Below are 17,790 nucleotides of genomic sequence, written 5' to 3' on the forward strand. Positions count from 1 at the left end.
TCCCAACTTTTTTGGAATCCGGTTTGTAGGTTTCAAAAAAAAATAAAAAGGAAAGAAATAAAAGATAGCAGAGCTAAGCAGCAAAGTTTCTGAACATGCAGGATGAACTCTGAGGTTACAAAGTGGAAAATTATTGTGTGTGTTTTTTTTTTTTTAAAGCTAAGCTTTGTGGTTTTTAGATTTTAGCTAGAAAAACCAGGAGAGCAACTTTTTCTCATTTCAATCATACAGGGCCACAATAGGGCAGGAGCTAAAAAAAATCTGTAAAAAGCCTGTAACTGGATAAGTGGTTACAGACAATGAGTGAATGAATGAATAATCAAGTAGTTTTAGGGGAATTTGCCATGTGAGTGGTTTGTTCATGAATTTTGCATAGTGTGGACATAAGCTGGATCAGTCAGAGATATGAATTTTTATTTTTTAATCTGTAAAACAAACATAATTTAGTAAGTGGGATGCTTAAAAAATACCTGTTAAATTAACTTAACCCCGCGCTGGGTGACTGTGAGGAGACTGGTGTGTTCACGTGGGTTTAATCCCATGGTTCAAACACACATGTTGGTAGGTGGAAATTGTCCATAGGTGTGAGTGTGTGTTGAATGTGGGGATTGAACAGGCGACCTTAGAGTCCCAAGCCTGCTTCTCTAACCATTAGGCCATCGTTTCCTCACTTCATTGAAAAAGGATAAAAACAAAATGTGTTTTCTGAGGTAAAGTTCAGAGAAAGTTTACTTTATTGATAATGTGCTTAGATGATTAACTAAACATCTAAACAGGGGTTGTCATAATTGCACAATAATAGCTCATTACTACATGTGACGTGAGGAGGAGGAAGGACTCAGTGTAATGTCACATTTTGATGTAGTTAATCATTGTCATGTGTGAGTGCAGCAAATGATATAAATGAAGGAATTTGTCTTTTTGTAGAGACTGTCAGAGGAGTACAGCTGAGGACACAATGGCGAGACCGACTCTTCTGGCAGGTGTGTACCCTGCAGCTGGATATGGCTTCTAATATTCTTAAAATCTTTTTAATATTTTATGACCATTTTTTGTGCTTGTCTTACCTTTAGGCATCTGCCTACTTTTGGCTCATTTTGGTGAGTTGGTTCTATACATTATTTCAGAAAGCACCTAATAGAATTATTTGTATATACTTACAAATACAGTCAAAGTATAATTAAGTACATATCCTCAAGGAACACACCTTAGCATGCTTTAAAGCATATTATATACATTGAGTAAAAAACATTGGGGGCGGCATGGTGGTGCAGCATTTAGTGTTGCAGTCACACAGCTCCAGGGACCTGGAGGTTGTGGGTTCGAGTCCCCCTCTGGGTGACTGTTTGTGAGGAGTTTGGTGTGTCGTCCGTGTGGGTTTTCTACATAATAAAAGTCCTGGAGTGGAAATCAACACAAACTTAAAATTATAATAGAATAAGGTGCAATTTTGTTCCCTAATATATGTACTTATATGTACCCTTGAGGGTACTATCACAGAGACAGGAAAATGTACCACCACAGTGACACATTTTCTGACAATGTACTGTAAATAATGCATTCGTGGTTAAATAATGCATAAAGTGCACGGTTCCACATAAACAAATGTAGTTACAGTGGTGGTGATAGGCACCAGATATTTAAAGAATTTGTATTATTTTGTTTTTAATCACCAGGTTCTGCCTCTCAGCTAATCTGCTACTTCACAAACTGGTCTCAGTACAGACCTGGCACTGGGAAGTATGTTCCAGATAATATCGACCCCTTACTGTGCACACATCTGATCTATGCCTTCTCCGTCATTAATTACGCCAACCAGCTGGTCACCTATGAGTGGAATGATGAGATCCTCTACAAATCTTTCAATGGTTTGAAGCAAAAGTATGTTTTTCTTAATTAAGAACAAAAATCATGTGAGAATAAAATGTTGCTATTATATTCTGTTTAATTGTATTAATCTATGTGGCTAATCTTATTTATAAATATTGGATTCAACAGAAATCCTAGTCTGAAAACACTTCTGGCAGTTGGAGGATGGAACTTTGGTACAACTCAGTAAGTTATTTGAAATTGAAGAACACACACTGTACAGATGGATGTCCAGATATGCATACGGATCTGGTGCTATGAAGTTGGATCCATATTGCAAAAAGAGAGATTGGATAGAGAGTTTGGATACCCTCAAGTATAGTTTAGTATCAGTGGCTTTTCGTAATCCAAAGCACATCATACAATAACAGGATCGCACTAATTCTGTTAAATATTCACAGGAACATTCCAACATCTAGTCTAAATATTTTTATGAAGATAGGAATATGTCACTGCAGCAAATTGGCACATGCTCTCTAATTTTACCCAGAAGTGCAGAAGAAATTAAATGAAATCCACAAATTCTGACATTTAGCCCAAATTCTGTTGAATACAAATTATACACATTTTTAAAACTAAGTTCATTATCTGTCCAGGTTCACTACCATGGTGTCCACTCCAGCAAACAGACAGACCTTTATCCAGTCCTCCATTACGTTCCTGAGGACTCATGGTTTTGATGGGCTGGATCTGGACTGGGAGTATCCTGGAGCCCGTGGAAGCCCAGCTGAGGACAAACAGAGATTTACTCTGCTTTGTAAGGTCAGTACTTTACATATTTGGTAATACTTTTAATGTAGGTCACTGTTCCTAAATGATATCAAGCCTTTCACGACAACTGCCAAGATACATCTATACATGTATATCAAGAGTTACTGGATATTTTCATCAATTTCTACAGCATCATTTAGGCAGTTAAAAACATATACAGCAGCTGATTTAAAAATATTATTCAAATTCCCTTGCAAATTAGGTTTATTAGGAAAATATTCAAATGTTAAGCTGTTTGCAGTAAACCAATTAAAAAATGTAAATAGTTCAATACAATATCTAATAAAAAAAAGCCTTCTCCAAATACATCACAAAATGGTACTTTCAATGACAAATTGAATGTCTCAGAATTCATTCATTATCTGTAACTGCTTATCCAGTTCAGGGTCACAGTGGGTCCAGGACCTACCTGGAATCATTGGGCACAAGGCAGGAATACACCCTGGAGGGGGTGCCAGTCCTTCACATGGCAACACACACACACACTTTTGAGTCACCAATCCACCTACCAACGTGTGTTTTTGGACTGTGGGAGGAAACCGGAGCACCCAGAGGAAACCCACGCAGACACAGGGAGAACTCCTCACAGTCACCCGGAGTGGGAATCGAACCCACAACCTCCAAGTCCCTGGAGCTGTGTGACTGCGACACTACCTGCTGCCCCCCCATGCAGCCCATATGGCTCAGAATGAGTTTCTTAAAATTATTACTTACCATCCCTAATAAGAACACAAGGGCAAATCAGCTGTTGTCTCAACTCAGCCTGATTCAACTAATCAAGGGCCTCATTAATTGCATGAGCTGTGCTTGAGATAAAACAAATCAAATACCTGTGCATCAGAGGTATGTCTGGAGGAGGAAGAATGAAGCATAAGCTGAAAAGATGAAAGCATGGCGATGGCTCAGTGATGCCCTGGGGTACTGGCACTGAAAACCTGCAGTGTGTGCAGAGCAAGATTCATTCAAATATCAGGAAATTCTAGGAAGAACCATCATGCCTTCTGTGAGGAAGATAAACATTAGTCATCACTGGACCATCCAACAGGACAATGAGCCCAAACACACCTCAAATTTCACTAGTGCTTGGTTTCAGAAGAAGGATACTGGCATGGCCATCACAGTTGCCTGACTTGAACACATAGAAACTCTTTGGTGGGGTTTTGGAAAAGATGGCTGCCGCACAGCAATCCAAGAATATTAGTGAATTAGTGCTTATGAGAAATGCTGCCAGAAGCTGGTGTCTGGTGTCATGTTTGCATCAGGTCATAACAGAAAAAAGGTGCTCTAATAAGTAATAAAGTAATAAAGATGCTTATTATGAATGGGTTGAAGTCACTAAAAGTGACATTAGTATTAAAGTTGAAGAAACCACTTGTTATATTCATACAGATGTTTGGACTGGTGCCCCCTCCAGGGTGTGTTCCTGCCTTGCACCCAGTGACTCCGGGTAGGCTCCGGACCCACCTAAACTGAATGAATGAATAAATGAATGAATGAATGAATGAATGAATGAATTAATGGTTTATTTCAAACAGCTGACAGTGTGTACACATTGATAATAAACCTCATTTGCTGTGGGGGTTGAATAATTTTGAATGCAGATGTATGTATTTGATGAAGGGTCTATGTATTTCTGGATTGTAGGAACTTTTGGAGGCCTATGAGGCCGAAGGCAATGCTACTGGAAAGCCCAGGCTTATGCTCACAGCTGCAGTGGCTGCTGGGAAAGGAACTATAGATACTGGATATGAAATTGCTGAAATGGCCAAGTAAGCCACAAAATGGAATATTTTCTGTAGATTATTTATTTATTGGGTAGGGGGTTGGAGATAGAAGTTATACAAAAAATACGATAGTGGTATACAGTCAAATATGATAGTCAGCTGAAAATTACTTGCATTAAATAGTACTAAATATTAAATATTACTTTATCAGCCATTACTCAACTGAGTGTAATGTTTGTTTATGATACAGGTATCTGGACTTCATCAGTGTGATGACTTATGACTTCCATGGAGCTTGGGAGAGTTTCACTGGACACAACAGTCCTCTCTACCGTGGTTCTCATGATAAAGGAGACCTCATTTATTTCAACACAGTAAATAGACACCTTCCTCTACTTCATTAATAACTTAACCTTACAACATATTAAAAAATGAGAGGCGTTTCTGTCTATATTAGTGATCTCCTCCAAGCATGCTGAGTTGTCAAGTGACATTGTGTTAGTGGCCGTTTAAAAAGAAGTGGGTGCTGGCTCCACGTCTCAGAGGAAACATATACTAGCTTTTACACTCTCAATTTGGTGGCAAAATATAAAATTGCAGAGAAAATTAGTATAATACAGACAAAAAACTTATAATTATTCTGTGGGTTTTTTTCAGGATTCTGCAATGAAATACTGGAGGGATCAGGGAGCACCTGCAGAGAAGCTAAGGATGGGTTTTGCTACATATGGTAGGACCTTCCGTCTGTCGTCTACAGCCAGTGGAGTTGGAGCTCCAGCCAGCGGTCCTGCTTCTGCAGGGCCTTACACCAGAGAGGCAGGATTCTGGTCCTACTACGAGGTCTGTACATAGCTCAGTGAACCACATTTAGCCTGCATGTTCATCATCTAACCATCTGTTACAGTATGCAAACTCTGAAGCAGAAGTTGCCAAAGAGTGAACTGTGTACTTTTTCTCCTTACTTACTGCCAATTAGATCTGTACCTTTCTACAAGGAAGCAGCATACAGTGGATAGAGGATCAGAAAGTACCTTACGCTACCAAAGGAAATGAGTGGGTTGGATTTGACACTCAGGAGAGTTATGAAACTAAGGTATTTACAAAGAGTTGTTTGGCATTATTATTATAATTTTATTATAATAATAAAAAAAATATGCATATTATTTTTATTCTTCACTAAATGTAAGCACATCTTATTTCTTTTCCTGTTGCAGGTACGCTACCTGAAGGATAATCAATTTGGAGGAGCCTTTGTGTGGGCTCTGGACCTGGATGACTTTGCTGGGCAGTTCTGTGGGAAGGGAAACTACCCCCTCATTAGTCACCTCAAGAAACTCCTAAATACAGGTACATTGTGCTACTATTTCATAATGATGGAAAGTGAAACATTTCTCATAGTCATGGTACTGGAGGGTGGCACAATAGAAAGAAGGCTTACACGGGGAGGGCGGTGATATGTTTTGGGCAGGAGTTCAGGATGGCTTCAGGATGTGTGTTAAAACCAAACCAAACCCATCTGGCAAAAACAAGAATGAAGAAATAAATAATAACAGTAATCATAAACAAAGCAAAAACATATATGAGCTTCGGCTTGCGTACTTTAATGAAACTCCAATTATCCATGTTTTAATTTCTAATTGAGAAATTATTTACTCATACTTCTACTATAATTGTTTTAGAGTAAATCTGCTCTACATTAGCAATACTTCATTTTATTCTAGATGTTAATAAATATTAATGAAACAACAGAAATATTACAGTTGAATAACTATAAAGTCCTTTTTGTGGTGTTCTTGGACAGACCTGCCTCCTCTGCCCTCTCTCCCTCCCACCATTGCCCCTGAGCCTGGGACAGTTACACCTACTTCTGCAGCCCCCCCATCTACAGCCCCTCCAGCACCCCCCACTGTAGCTCCAGGTGCTGAGTTCTGCAAGAGCAAGTCTGATGGTATCTACTCAAACCCTAAAAATCCGAATTCCTTCATCCAGTGCGCTCATGGTCGGACATACACACAATCCTGTCCAGCAGGAACCATCTATGATGACGGCTGCAAGTGCTGCAACTGGCCAAGGGTTAAAAGCCATGGCAATATAACTACTCAAGATGAAACGCAGAGCCTGGTGTAAACAGCATATTAAATACATTTTACTTTATCTAGTTTCTGAGCTTATGGGCAAATTACCCCAAATGGAAGTTAAGAAATTTTCATCACAGGGCACCACACACTGACACATTCACTCACACATATCTATACTTTTTGAATAGTCAATTTACCTACCAGCATTTTGGATTGTGGTAAGAAACCGAAGCTCCTGAAGCCAACACGTGCAGAACACACCAAAATCAACATGGACAGTGAACTGAGGTGAGGTTTGACTCTGGAGTCAAAGTTGAGCAGTCTCCAGGACTCTGGAGATGTGTTACAGCAAGAACTACCTGTTGCATGATCCTGCCGCCCCAAACCCAGACTTTTACTTTTTTTTCCCCTAATTATCCTCCTGCATGAAATATCTTAACTTAGTTCATCTTAGGCATTAAATAAGCAGTAAGTATGTTTTAGCTCTTACAATTAGCATACAATATGATTTAAGTTTTATACAAATTGCAACTCACATAATACATAAGTCCCTACATGAATAAGTATGCAGCGTGCACTGATACTTTCATGCTTGGTTGTCACTGTTCTATAATGAAAAAGCTTTACTGGTGATAAGTCCTGTTTTTGCTTTTGTCTTTATTGAACAGAATTATCTTTTCAATTAAATAAAGTGGAAAATCTATACTAATTTATGAAATGCATTTGAGTTTTTATGCATACTTTAATTGTTATATATACACATTTAAAAATATTAAATATGTATGTAAATATACGTTATAATGTATATAAATCACCAGTTGTGTTCTCTAAAGGCAGAACCAGAAGGAGAGGTGGATATTTGTTAATTTTCACAATAGAACTGTGTATAAAATAATAATACAGATGAAATGGGACATAGGAAATCTTAACAATCTACAGGCGTAATGAATATGGTATAATTATATTCCCTAAATAAAATGACTAAATATATACAGTGAGTTTTTCTGAGTGTGAGGTTCAATAATGGAAATATTCTTTTAATTTCTGTAATTTGATGAACAGAGCAGAATAATGCTGATTTCCCTGTTCAGAAATAACTCTGTGTAGCACCAGCCTTATCCCTACGTTACATTGTGTAGGTATATGTACCTCTGCAGCATTATTCCCTCAGTTTAATATTTTTGTTTTTTCCCTTTATAGTTCTTTTCTTCTCTTTTATTACTGCTTTCCCCCCATCTTTCTCTACGGAAGCCCTGAAGTTCAAAGTGAATAAAAAAAGTTTAATAGATGTTCCTGAGACCAAGACTAAAACTAAGAACCATTTGTCTCTCCAGTGCCTGTATGACTCCCTGTTTGCTCGTATTATGGCCGTGGGCACTGTATTGAGTTGGACTGCTTCCTTTTGGTCAAAGCTGGTACAACATGCAAATTCTTAGCACCTAGCTCCTCAAAAACCTCCCCTCGAGCATGAGGTAAATGTATTAATTTTAATCTACTCCCTGCTGGTCAAAGCTCGAATGCTAAAATGTTATCCTTTATTTGCACCTCACTCCAAGGGGAAAAAAATATTGTGGAAGGGGGGAAAAAAATTATATATATATATATATATATATATATATATATATATATATATATATATATATATATATAAAATGCTTTTGAAGTGATGCTAGAAATACTGGTCTTGGTGGGTATAACAGGAAGAAAAAAAATATGGAACTCAAAAACATACTTTAAACTTTTTTCTCACCTTGACATTAATTTGATTAATTATCCTTCAGAAACATTGGAATATAAAGTTAATTCTTACAGATTTTTAATCTCCGTGACCCTGAAATGGATTAATTTGAAAAGATGATGATTTTTAATCTTTGATTTCCTTAAACCCATCAAAAACGATGCAGAGATATTATTAGTGTATTTTCAACAGTATTTATACAAACGATTGTCTTTTTCCTTTTCAAAATAATGTTCGAAGCTGTTACATCTGTTGCATCCATTCAATCTCCACATACTGTCATTTCAGCAGGTTTTTCCTGTACTCTGTAAAAGGAAATGCTAAAGCAGTGGTTATCAGCTAGCTAACAGTGGTTATTCCCTGTATTATAAATGTTTCAATTTTGTTCTATCATTTAAAATGTATTCTTTACACTAACCTTAAAAAACAATTACACACACACACACCCTTTTAGAAACAAAAGGGAAAATGTTATATCTAAATGCCTTATATATGTATTTACATCTGAACAGAGAAAGTTAAGCTAACTTTTAACTACAGGTAGCTAAAACAGATTTGATGAAAGAAGAGAGGATTGAGGAGATTCTGATGTCCAGTGAGGGTTTTCATCACTCCAGTACTTCACATTCTGCTGTTTGACTTGTGTGAATGCAAGATCCCGTTGATGTTGACTTAACACCCAGTCAGCAAACTCGTCACGTCTATCAGGGTTATCCTCTCATTGTTTTTGCTGCAACTGGATCTTGCACTACATTCTGCTGCAAGACATTGCATGATACATTGTGCAAAGGCTACCAAAACCATAGGGTTTTCGGAGGACCACTACATGGCTTGTGATCCACAGTCCTGGTTTCTGTGAATTTGGCTATGAGGGATGTAATGGTGTTTTGACATTTCTGTGTTAATAACTTTTGAACCACCAGAGATATTGCAAATCTGATTGCAGCAATACATTTCTGAGAATATTCTTTTCTTCTTTGGTATGCTACATGACCACCTTCCCATTAGAAAAACTTGGTCCAGTGCGGTAGCTTTCAAGATGGCGGAACGGTGGCGCAGCAGGTAGTGTCGTAGTCACACAGCTCCAGGGACCTGGAAGCTGTGAGGTTCAAGTCCTGCTCTGGATGACTGTGAGAAGTAAGGTGTGTTCTACCCGTCTACTTGGGTTTCCTCCCACGGTCGAAAAACACATGTTGGTAACTGGACTGGCAAATCAAAAGTGTCCATAGTTGTGAGTGAATGTGTGTGTCGCCCTGTGAAGGACTGGCAACCCCTCCAGGGTGTGTTCCTGCCTCCAGACTCACTGCGACCCTGAACTGGATAAGCAGTTACAGAGAATGAATGAATGAATTAATGTATATGATGAGAATGTCTCAGCAGCAGCACAACACTGATTACACTAATATTCAAACCACCTAATTATCATCGTCTATCAGTTCTTCCTATGTCATCTCATTTTCTAGTATCATTGCTCTGTAATACTTTTCATTGTTCTCTATCTTTCCTGAGTAAAACTCTGTCTTGTTCAATAGTAAAAAAAATCACAGAAATAAATTATTCTACTGTTTTTGTAACTGAAAAAGCATGGTTATCCAAACCAGCTCTATAACCCCCTCAAACACACTCACAGCTCATGTTGGCTTGTGTGAGATGAGGGTAAATTTCTTATGTCACAATTCTGAATGAGCTGAAAGTAAAACAGCACTAGTTCCTCATAGTTCTTGGCAGAAATCCTCTCATTGATGCCATGGAACCTAAACCAAGCATAAAAACAAAGAAAGTAGATAGGATTTTATATACATCATTCCTTCTGGATATTTCCTCTACTTTACCTCCAGTCTGAGCTTGTGTCTTACCTCTGAGCGTCTCCTGGTTTGAACCAGGTCGGGGCAAAGCGATAAATGTCTTTGGCGAGGTCAGTGTAATGACGGCTATCTGTGTTGCCCACACAAATTCCTGTGAATTGGACAAACGTTATACAGCAGAAGCTGGAGAAAGCAGAGATCAAACACTAGCCTGGGATTCTTTAGTAGCAAATGAAGCATGTAAGAAGCTTTTCAGCCACTCAAGCACTTAAAGTGGATTAGGGAGAAGAGCAGCAAAAAAAATTCATATGGACTTTCCTGAAACTTAATTCATTTGTAATTCTTTGCCACCTTTATACTGATTTGATATATTAATACGCTCATTAGTATTGTTCACTTTAGACACTTTACTTTTTAAAAATTTTCTGAAAAATACTGATAATATTTTCGCTTTGGGTTGGAATAGTTTCAAAATTGCATCCATAAATTTTGAAGATGACAGAATTTCTTTTTTTTTTTTTTATTATTATTATTTACATATTAGAAATTTACAGTGATATTATGTCTGATTTAATATTACCGCAACCCTGAAATTGATTAAATGGAAAAGATGATGATGATTTCATATTAGTTTACAGCAGAAGCTCTGCTTTGTCCTCCTGAAAATCCTCATGTTTATCCCTAGAAGGCCTGATAGCCCACAGGCATACAAAATAATTTTGGCCTAATTTTGCTTATTGAATAATTAACAACTGAAATAACACAGCTGCTTTGTGTGCCATTGCTGCAGGGCTTGTATCAGTGTTGATCATCATCTGAAATGCTTATTACAAAGAGTCACTGACCAGGGATGCAAAGGGGTGGAAAATTTACAATAAATGTCCAGTAAATTATCGGTAACTTTCCATGGGAACTTTAACCCTTAAACTTTAGAAATATTCAAAAATGTAAGCTTTCCATGGAAATTTTGGGAACTTTGGGAATTGATTGGAATTAATAGGAAATATTGGATAACTTAAAGGAATTATATCATACACTATCATCAATGTACTGTTTTTTTTTTTCAATAGACATGAATGCATAACAATACAAATAATAACTGACATAGTTGCAAGCAGAACTTTAAAAATGCTTAATACTTTAAAAATAATTTATTTCAATTTCAATCAAGAAACAATCAAAAGAATGCAACTCCTAAACCTCAAAAAAGTGCCATTCAAAATGTAAATCAAGGCAGCCTATCTTCTTATTTAAAAAAGATCAAATTTTATGGAGAGAGATTAGTCTCAGCCACATTTGTGGATCAGGCTGCATTTGTAGTTGGATCGGGTGAAATGCAAATGGAAAGTCTCAAAATCCAAAAACCCGCGAGAGGAAATGAACAAATGCACGTCACGGAAAACACGCGAGTGACTCGATTCACAAACGCAGATTCAACAAATTTAAAATACATTTTAAATTGGAGACTTCGACTTTACAAATATTTGCAATGTAAATTTAAACAAATGTATTTTTCTCATAAAATTATGATATATCTATGAAAACCAAATACATGTATTTATGAATGTATTTATACAAATTGCAGACTGTGAGACACAGATTGGGGTGTGTTCATTTGTGAATAATGAAACATATTTGTGACTTGTGTTTAATTTGTGGATTAACATTTACACATTTGTAAAGTATTTTGAGACTAATCTCTCTCCATAAAATTTAACATAAAATCAAATAAAGATATTTTCCCATAAGCTTCTCAAGCCTGGCCTCTGCATGCTCTGCATTTTTGCTTAATAGTTTCAGGCTTTCATCCTGTATCCTCCATGTTCAAATAAATAATGAATAAGTATTAATTCTTTGTTATAGAAACCCGCTGAGGCAAAAAATACAGGTAGCTAGCCTTGGTAAGCTCACCTCTTGCTAGCCTTGGTAAACTAGTCTCTTAAATTCATTAAGCATTTCTGATTTACCAGATAGCATCCAACTGTGAGATTACACCTTGATTTAATAGTGGCTTAAAAAATTAACTGACTTGGTGAGTGTCAGGTTTCTAGAAATAATCTGGACATATGCTGTACATGTGATGGAGGAATGAACAATGCAGGGAGTTGTGGTCTCAATAGCCCTTCAGTGTATAATGTGCCATGTGCCTGGGATTGAGGAGCAACTTTGCTATTCAGCTGTTTTGGTATCACATCTAATTATTTTAGCCAAGATTATGCTTCAGTATGTTTTTTTTTTTACCAACAATATGTACATTTCTCAACTTTAGCTTAGAATAGTCCCATTTTATTCATTAACTTTGAAAATTCCCTGACCCTACACACTCTACACAGCTCCCCCTGAGCATTAGCCATAGGATCACTAAAGGCTTCCTTCTCTAAAAATCAAAAGAGGTTTACCTGGTGCCACTGTGACCTGAGGAAACATGTCCAGAACTGTCTTCTTAATGAGTTGGAACCCAAATGCGTGCTCGTCATAGGAGCTGATAGGCAAGGGGTCAAACCCACTTACTAGCTCTATGTTCACACGGTCATCTGATATAGTGGACCCTATGAGGTCCAGCACCTGCAGCAGTGATTTACACAAAAATATGCAGAGAGGAGCAGGTGACAAAATGGCATTTTAAAAGATTATTCAAACAAAAATCTACTTTTTCTCTTGATTAGCCAAGACGATCCAGACAATTGAACATTTCTTGATGGCATTCAGCCATGAAAACATTGATGAGGTCAGGTACTAGTGTTAGATGATTATTTCTGCATCATAAACACAGCTGAGAAGATATATACCTTTATATTTAATGGTTAACTTTAAACACTGTGGCCTTGTTTATGGGTCTTGCGCAACTGTGCAAACACAGGGTACTGAGAGTACTTCTCAGATACTAATTATGTTTTGGCTGGCAGTATTTGAGGTACGGGGAAAACTGTATGATGAACTTAAATGAAAAAGGGGTCTATTCCTCCCTCTGAATCTGTGAAAGAGTGAAAGATTAGCTCTATTTTTTTCTCTCTCTATCTTTTTCTCCTTTGCATGACTCTGATTAGTTCATACCATGATTACTGTCCTCGGGGCACAAGAGAGAAAGTCTTAAAAGAAATAAAACCCGAATCTTCAAAGAACACATTTTCACATCCTATACAACATGAAAAATGAATAGGAATGGTGGCATCTCTGCCTGAAATCTTCAAAGCTTCAATTTTGTAGGATTTGCTCATGCTCAACACAAAGGGCAATAATATGTTCTCTTTGAACTAGACTGTGCAAAGTCAACATCTCCATGACAACAGGCTGACCTCTCACCTCCTGCAGTGTTTGGGCAGAGTGGATGCGCAGATTTACAAAGGCCTCAGCATGTGATGGGAGAATATTGACCTGCACAAAGAGAGGGGGTGAGGTGCCTACATTCAAACTGTTAAACTGGGTGTGGTGGGGGATCTATATATTCATCATTTTGTGGGAAATATCGGTTTACACAATCACATTCTGGAAACAATAAAATATCCCTATAACGTAAAGCATTAAATTGAAGGTAAAATTGTGTTAAGGTAAGTAACATCCCTTGAAAGTATGGAAACACTGTGTGTGTTTGTTTGTGTATAAAAATATTTTTAAAAATTAACCTTCACACCAGCATTGAACATGGTGATTGCTGTAGTAGTCCGGACAAAAGCATTCATCTCTGGTCTTCTCTCCATTACCCTGGAAACATACTCACCTGTTCAGATATTTTAATTTAATAATATAGTTTTTAACAGAGATATTTATGGTTCTTAAATCCGATTTGGTGAGCCATGCTTTAGGTCACCGTTTATACCAGATATAACACAAAGCCACACACATCAGCTCAATCCTGTTTGAATTCAGTAGGGTATTAAAAACTATTGTACCGTACAGAACTCTGAGACCGGAACTCAGAACTTAGAACTCAGGTCTCAAAGCCACTGAATGTGTTTAGCACTATTCCAACTGTAAGAATGATTTAAATTTGGGGACAATGGCTTCTGAATAAATGCTTTAAGTATTTTTGTTATATATTTTTTTTCACCAGAATCCAAAAAGATTAATGCCTTAAACCTAATGGCCATGTTAAATAAAAGAAGGGCCGTCTCATTTAAACATTACTGTTCATGGAACACTCTTTCAGCACTAATTGCTTTTAATGAATAGTTATCTAAATCAAAACGTCAAAAAGACTGTCTTTCAGAAACTTTAGCATGTTAGCATGTCTAGTAGACAGCTTCATGTAATGCATGGTCTCTTGTGGATTATACTTGTATTAACATAAAACTACCTGCTCAGCAAGGGAGTGAAAAGCCACAGATTGGACATGACGAATCTGAGAGGCAAACCAAACTGCAACATAAATCACAGGTGATGAAGCAAGGCATAACACTGACATAATTACAGAATGTAATTACAGAGAACTGTAGAAGCATCCAAGCTAATTAATTTTAAAATTACCTTATGTGCTAGGTGTTCAAATGTGCCTCGCTCGGGACCATAGCCAAACAATCTGGGCATTGGGTGTTCCTCCAACCTGCAGATGATACGGTGAAAAAGATCATGGATTGTAAAAGGCAATGGTTATGTCAGCTTTGCCCAACATGGCAGGTCTGCCTAAGTAAACTGAAAGGGCACATTCTGGCAAAATAAACTGGATGCTAAACTTGACACTGACAGAGAATACTCTGTAACTGTGTTAACACACACTATTTACAAAGACTGCAGGCATTTACCTGGATCTTTAAGTGTAGGAATTCAGTTAAATGAGATGAAAAGGTTTTGGTGCAGGAATAAGAACTGTTCAATGTTGTTTCACCTCGTGACTGCAGAAGCCAAAATGCCGATACTGGTCTCCCTTGGGGGTATAGAGGAATGCCCAGGCTTCGTGCTGACACTCAGCTTCACTGTGGCTGACCCTTTCTCACTGATACCTATCCTACAACATACATGGATACAAATATCTAAGACTTGAAGTCTAGGTCAATTTCAAGAAGGTCCATGTAAAGCCCTGTATATGATTCTGCACATTAAAGGAAAAGGATTGTGTAAAACAGATCTCACAGTGCAGCTGGTCCATTCAAGCCATTTATAACACCGTCCAGCACTGGCAGCCCTTCATCCAGAACATACTCCAGCTTTACTCCACGACTCTTCAGCACTTTCACTATGTTCACTGCACCCCTAAGGCCATTCACCTTTAGACAGAAAGCAGAACTGAACATTTCATCAGGGCAAAACTGCACTTTGGCTTAATAGAGAGAAAATGGAAAGAAAGTCTATAGAACAGAATCTTTAATTGGATTAAAGAATAGATTAAAAGGTTTTTATATTATAGTGACTATAAACTAATGTGATAGATGTCATAAGCATCAAAGATGGAAAATACATAGTACATAGTGCAAAATCCATGGTCACATTAATGCACATTTTCACAGTCAAAAGTATTTAATTTTTTTAAAAATAGACCAATACTAATGTCTTGGGGAAAAAATCTACAATAAATCAAATTTCTGAGATACAAATATTACTGTAGTAGTGACTTGAAATGTGTGTCTGACCTCTTCATCATGACCTAAGCCGATGTAGAACCCTCGCCGTGGAGCATAACCTTTCTTTAACAAGTACTCCAATGCCTGAAGGATCCCCTTCAAGGACAGATGTAATCATATTCAGTGGCAGTGTCCACAGAACAAATGTAATATTGTTGTAAACAACACAAAAAGCTCTGCCCCACAGGGTCACCATACCATGACAGACTGTTTATTGTCGATGGTCCCTCGGCCATAAATAAACCCATTCAGCTCTTTGGCAGAGAAAGGAGGGGCCTCCCACCCTTCCTCCTCATTTGCTGGCACCACGTCAATGTGTGCCAGCAGCATGTAGGGCACCAGCTCCGGCTCAGAACCCAGCACGGTGAACAGGTGGCTGTAATCATTTACCACCTCGTGTTTAACCAGGCTAGACGAGAAAACTGTGGGGAAAACTGACAGAAACAAGCATGCAAAACATAATACTCCTACATAAAAATTTCTCCTACATGTTCAATTCCAGCTGAAAATGTAAATGTCAGTATGAGTTATGTTTCCTCAGTGGTTATTTCACTCTTGTTTCTAACCTTTTCTAAAGAGCTGGCCAATTTCTCGCAAAGCACTTGAGTTCTGGTGAGTCTCAGAGAATGACACAGTGGGAATCCGTATTGCCTCTAAAAAAGAGAAAAGAAGGACATGGTGGAACTGTACATTGCACCAACATTATTATAGTTCTTGTGGCCTTGATGAACCAGTGATTGTATATTATACAATCGTTCTTTTAAACACTAATGTGGGGGAGCCACACTGTGTCATGAAATCATGGATGATAAAGCATTTTATAATTCCTAACTCATCCCATAGGTATGAGAGTCTTATTTTATCCTACCATACATGTGGACAGAAAAGAAAAAAAAATCAAGACTTTGTCTGCATTGGATTGAGCATGAAAAAATAAACACACAAAAAATAAATACATGACCATTTTCTGACCAGTCTTTAGCTCTTTGTATTAAAGCTGGAGTATGTGATTTTGTAGAAACCAGTAGCTTTAAAAAAAAAAAAAAAAAACACCAATCCAAAAAGCCCTTCTCCCTACTTTCACACTTCTTTTAAAGCCAACACTCTAAGCCACTGGAACAGCAGGGTGTGTTCATGTAACTCTGCAACCTGCCATAGCACTAGGGCTGAATCTCAAATATATTTTTCCACTCTATGTAGTGCAATATGTATGTCATAAAACAACAGCTTAGCGCTCAAAAATGGGATTTTATGCTGGAAAATATATTCATTTGCAACCCTTCAGACTTCTGAAATGCTGGTGCATATTGGGCCTCATTAAATTCTCCACTCCATGAAGCCTACTTTTCTTTTAAAACTCCACTGAGAGTCCAAACAGTGGAAAGGGGAACATTAAACCTTAGATTTTGTTCCCCTACACCTCATAATGTGACGGCAATCCGTTTTGAAAGTTTTGAAGAAAATTGGGTTCTACATCAATTTTATATTAAAATGTGAGGAAAATATTGTTTTGGGGCATATGTACATTTAAGTATTTAAGTCAAACCTAAATGACACATGTTTTAAGGGACGTGTCTCGACCAGGTGAGTATTATTGATGATGAGAGGTGGAGTTAAGTTCAGCTTTGACTGTAGCTACTGTTCGTCTCACCGGGGGTTTATTAATCGTTTTAATTAGTTTTTATTCGTTCGCGTGTGTAACTACTGGAAATCCTCTTAATACAGTGAAACTTATTTTTAAAATAAATCATAAAGTTAATTGATTATTTGCAGTGAAACCCTCAGTAGACGTTTCAGCGACTGGGAGCTTAATAACAATTCAGACACCGTCACAAATAACAAAGACTAATCCTTCCTCTATTTAGAGGTTTAAGGACCTTTTACCTTTGAAATTCTCCAGCAGCTCCTCCCGCTGGTGTTGATTTATCTCGGGTGAAATGTTTTTTTTCTCCCATTGAGCCAGCTGAAATCCAGCGTTTACCTCTAACGTGAATGTCCTGACTGTAGCCACAAGAAACAAAACCAACAGAAACAGTAATAAACTTAGTGACACCAGTTTCAGAAACCGGATTATTCTTCCCTTCTTGTTACGGTCGGTCATTTTGTTGGAAGAGAGTGGATCAGTTTGATTACTCGTTGAGCATGACTATGAAAACCTGACTCTAGAAACAGCAGTGTGTTCGAAGCTTAAACGCCACACGCTCGCCCCCTACTGTTCCGGCACAAGTGTCAGATTTTTATTCTTCTACC

At 37.7% G+C, this 17,790-nt stretch overlaps 2 protein-coding genes across 2 annotated transcripts; one reads left to right on the forward strand and one right to left on the reverse strand.

Annotated features, from left to right (window-relative positions):
• The first annotated feature begins 938 nt into the window (after positions 1–938).
• LOC136696143 (acidic mammalian chitinase-like) lies at positions 939–7,428 on the forward strand. The gene is made up of 11 exons (XM_066670290.1): positions 939–983; positions 1,074–1,100; positions 1,677–1,881; positions 1,999–2,055; positions 2,466–2,631; positions 4,285–4,409; positions 4,615–4,738; positions 5,022–5,204; positions 5,341–5,457; positions 5,579–5,711; positions 6,166–7,428. Exons 1-11 carry the CDS (start codon positions 959–961, stop codon positions 6,489–6,491), a joined length of 1,488 nt encoding a protein of 495 aa, XP_066526387.1. The 5' UTR covers positions 939–958; the 3' UTR covers positions 6,492–7,428.
• A 937-nt stretch (positions 7,429–8,365) lies between these two features.
• Positions 8,366–17,700, reverse strand: LOC136696929 (N-fatty-acyl-amino acid synthase/hydrolase PM20D1.2-like). The gene is made up of 14 exons (XM_066671713.1): positions 17,425–17,700; positions 16,107–16,193; positions 15,739–15,974; positions 15,550–15,636; positions 15,053–15,186; positions 14,808–14,927; positions 14,450–14,525; positions 14,280–14,341; positions 13,609–13,687; positions 13,289–13,360; positions 12,385–12,550; positions 10,037–10,136; positions 9,809–9,934; positions 8,366–9,496 (listed from the first exon to the last, which is right to left on the reverse strand). The coding sequence occupies exons 1-14, from the start codon at positions 17,639–17,641 to the stop codon at positions 9,481–9,483; spliced, it is 1,578 nt and encodes a 525-aa protein (XP_066527810.1). The 5' UTR covers positions 17,642–17,700; the 3' UTR covers positions 8,366–9,480.
• Between the last annotated feature and the right edge of the window lie 90 nt (positions 17,701–17,790).

This window comes from Hoplias malabaricus, chromosome 5 (genome assembly GCF_029633855.1).
Source record: "Hoplias malabaricus isolate fHopMal1 chromosome 5, fHopMal1.hap1, whole genome shotgun sequence".
NCBI classification, from domain to species: domain Eukaryota; kingdom Metazoa; phylum Chordata; class Actinopteri; order Characiformes; family Erythrinidae; genus Hoplias; species Hoplias malabaricus.

Bases quoted from the DNA above. Each gene is read 5' to 3' on its own strand.
- LOC136696143 (XM_066670290.1), top strand. From the start codon at position 959: ATGGCGAGACCGACTCTTCTGGCAG. The intron at 2,056-2,465 runs GTAAGTTATTTG...TTATCTGTCCAG, and splicing joins TGGAACTTTGGTACAACTCA to GTTCACTACCATGGTGTCCA. The intron at 5,205-5,340 runs GTCTGTACATAG...ACTGCCAATTAG, and splicing joins GATTCTGGTCCTACTACGAG to ATCTGTACCTTTCTACAAGG.
- LOC136696929 (XM_066671713.1), bottom strand. From the start codon at position 17,641: ATGACCGACCGTAACAAGAAGGGAAGAATAATCCGGTTTCTGAAACTG. The intron at 14,342-14,449 runs GTAATTTTAAAA...TTTATGTTGCAG, and splicing joins TTGAACACCTAGCACATAAG to TTTGGTTTGCCTCTCAGATT. The intron at 12,551-13,288 runs GTGAGAGGTCAG...TCACTGCTGCAG, and splicing joins CTGCCCAAACACTGCAGGAG to GTGCTGGACCTCATAGGGTC.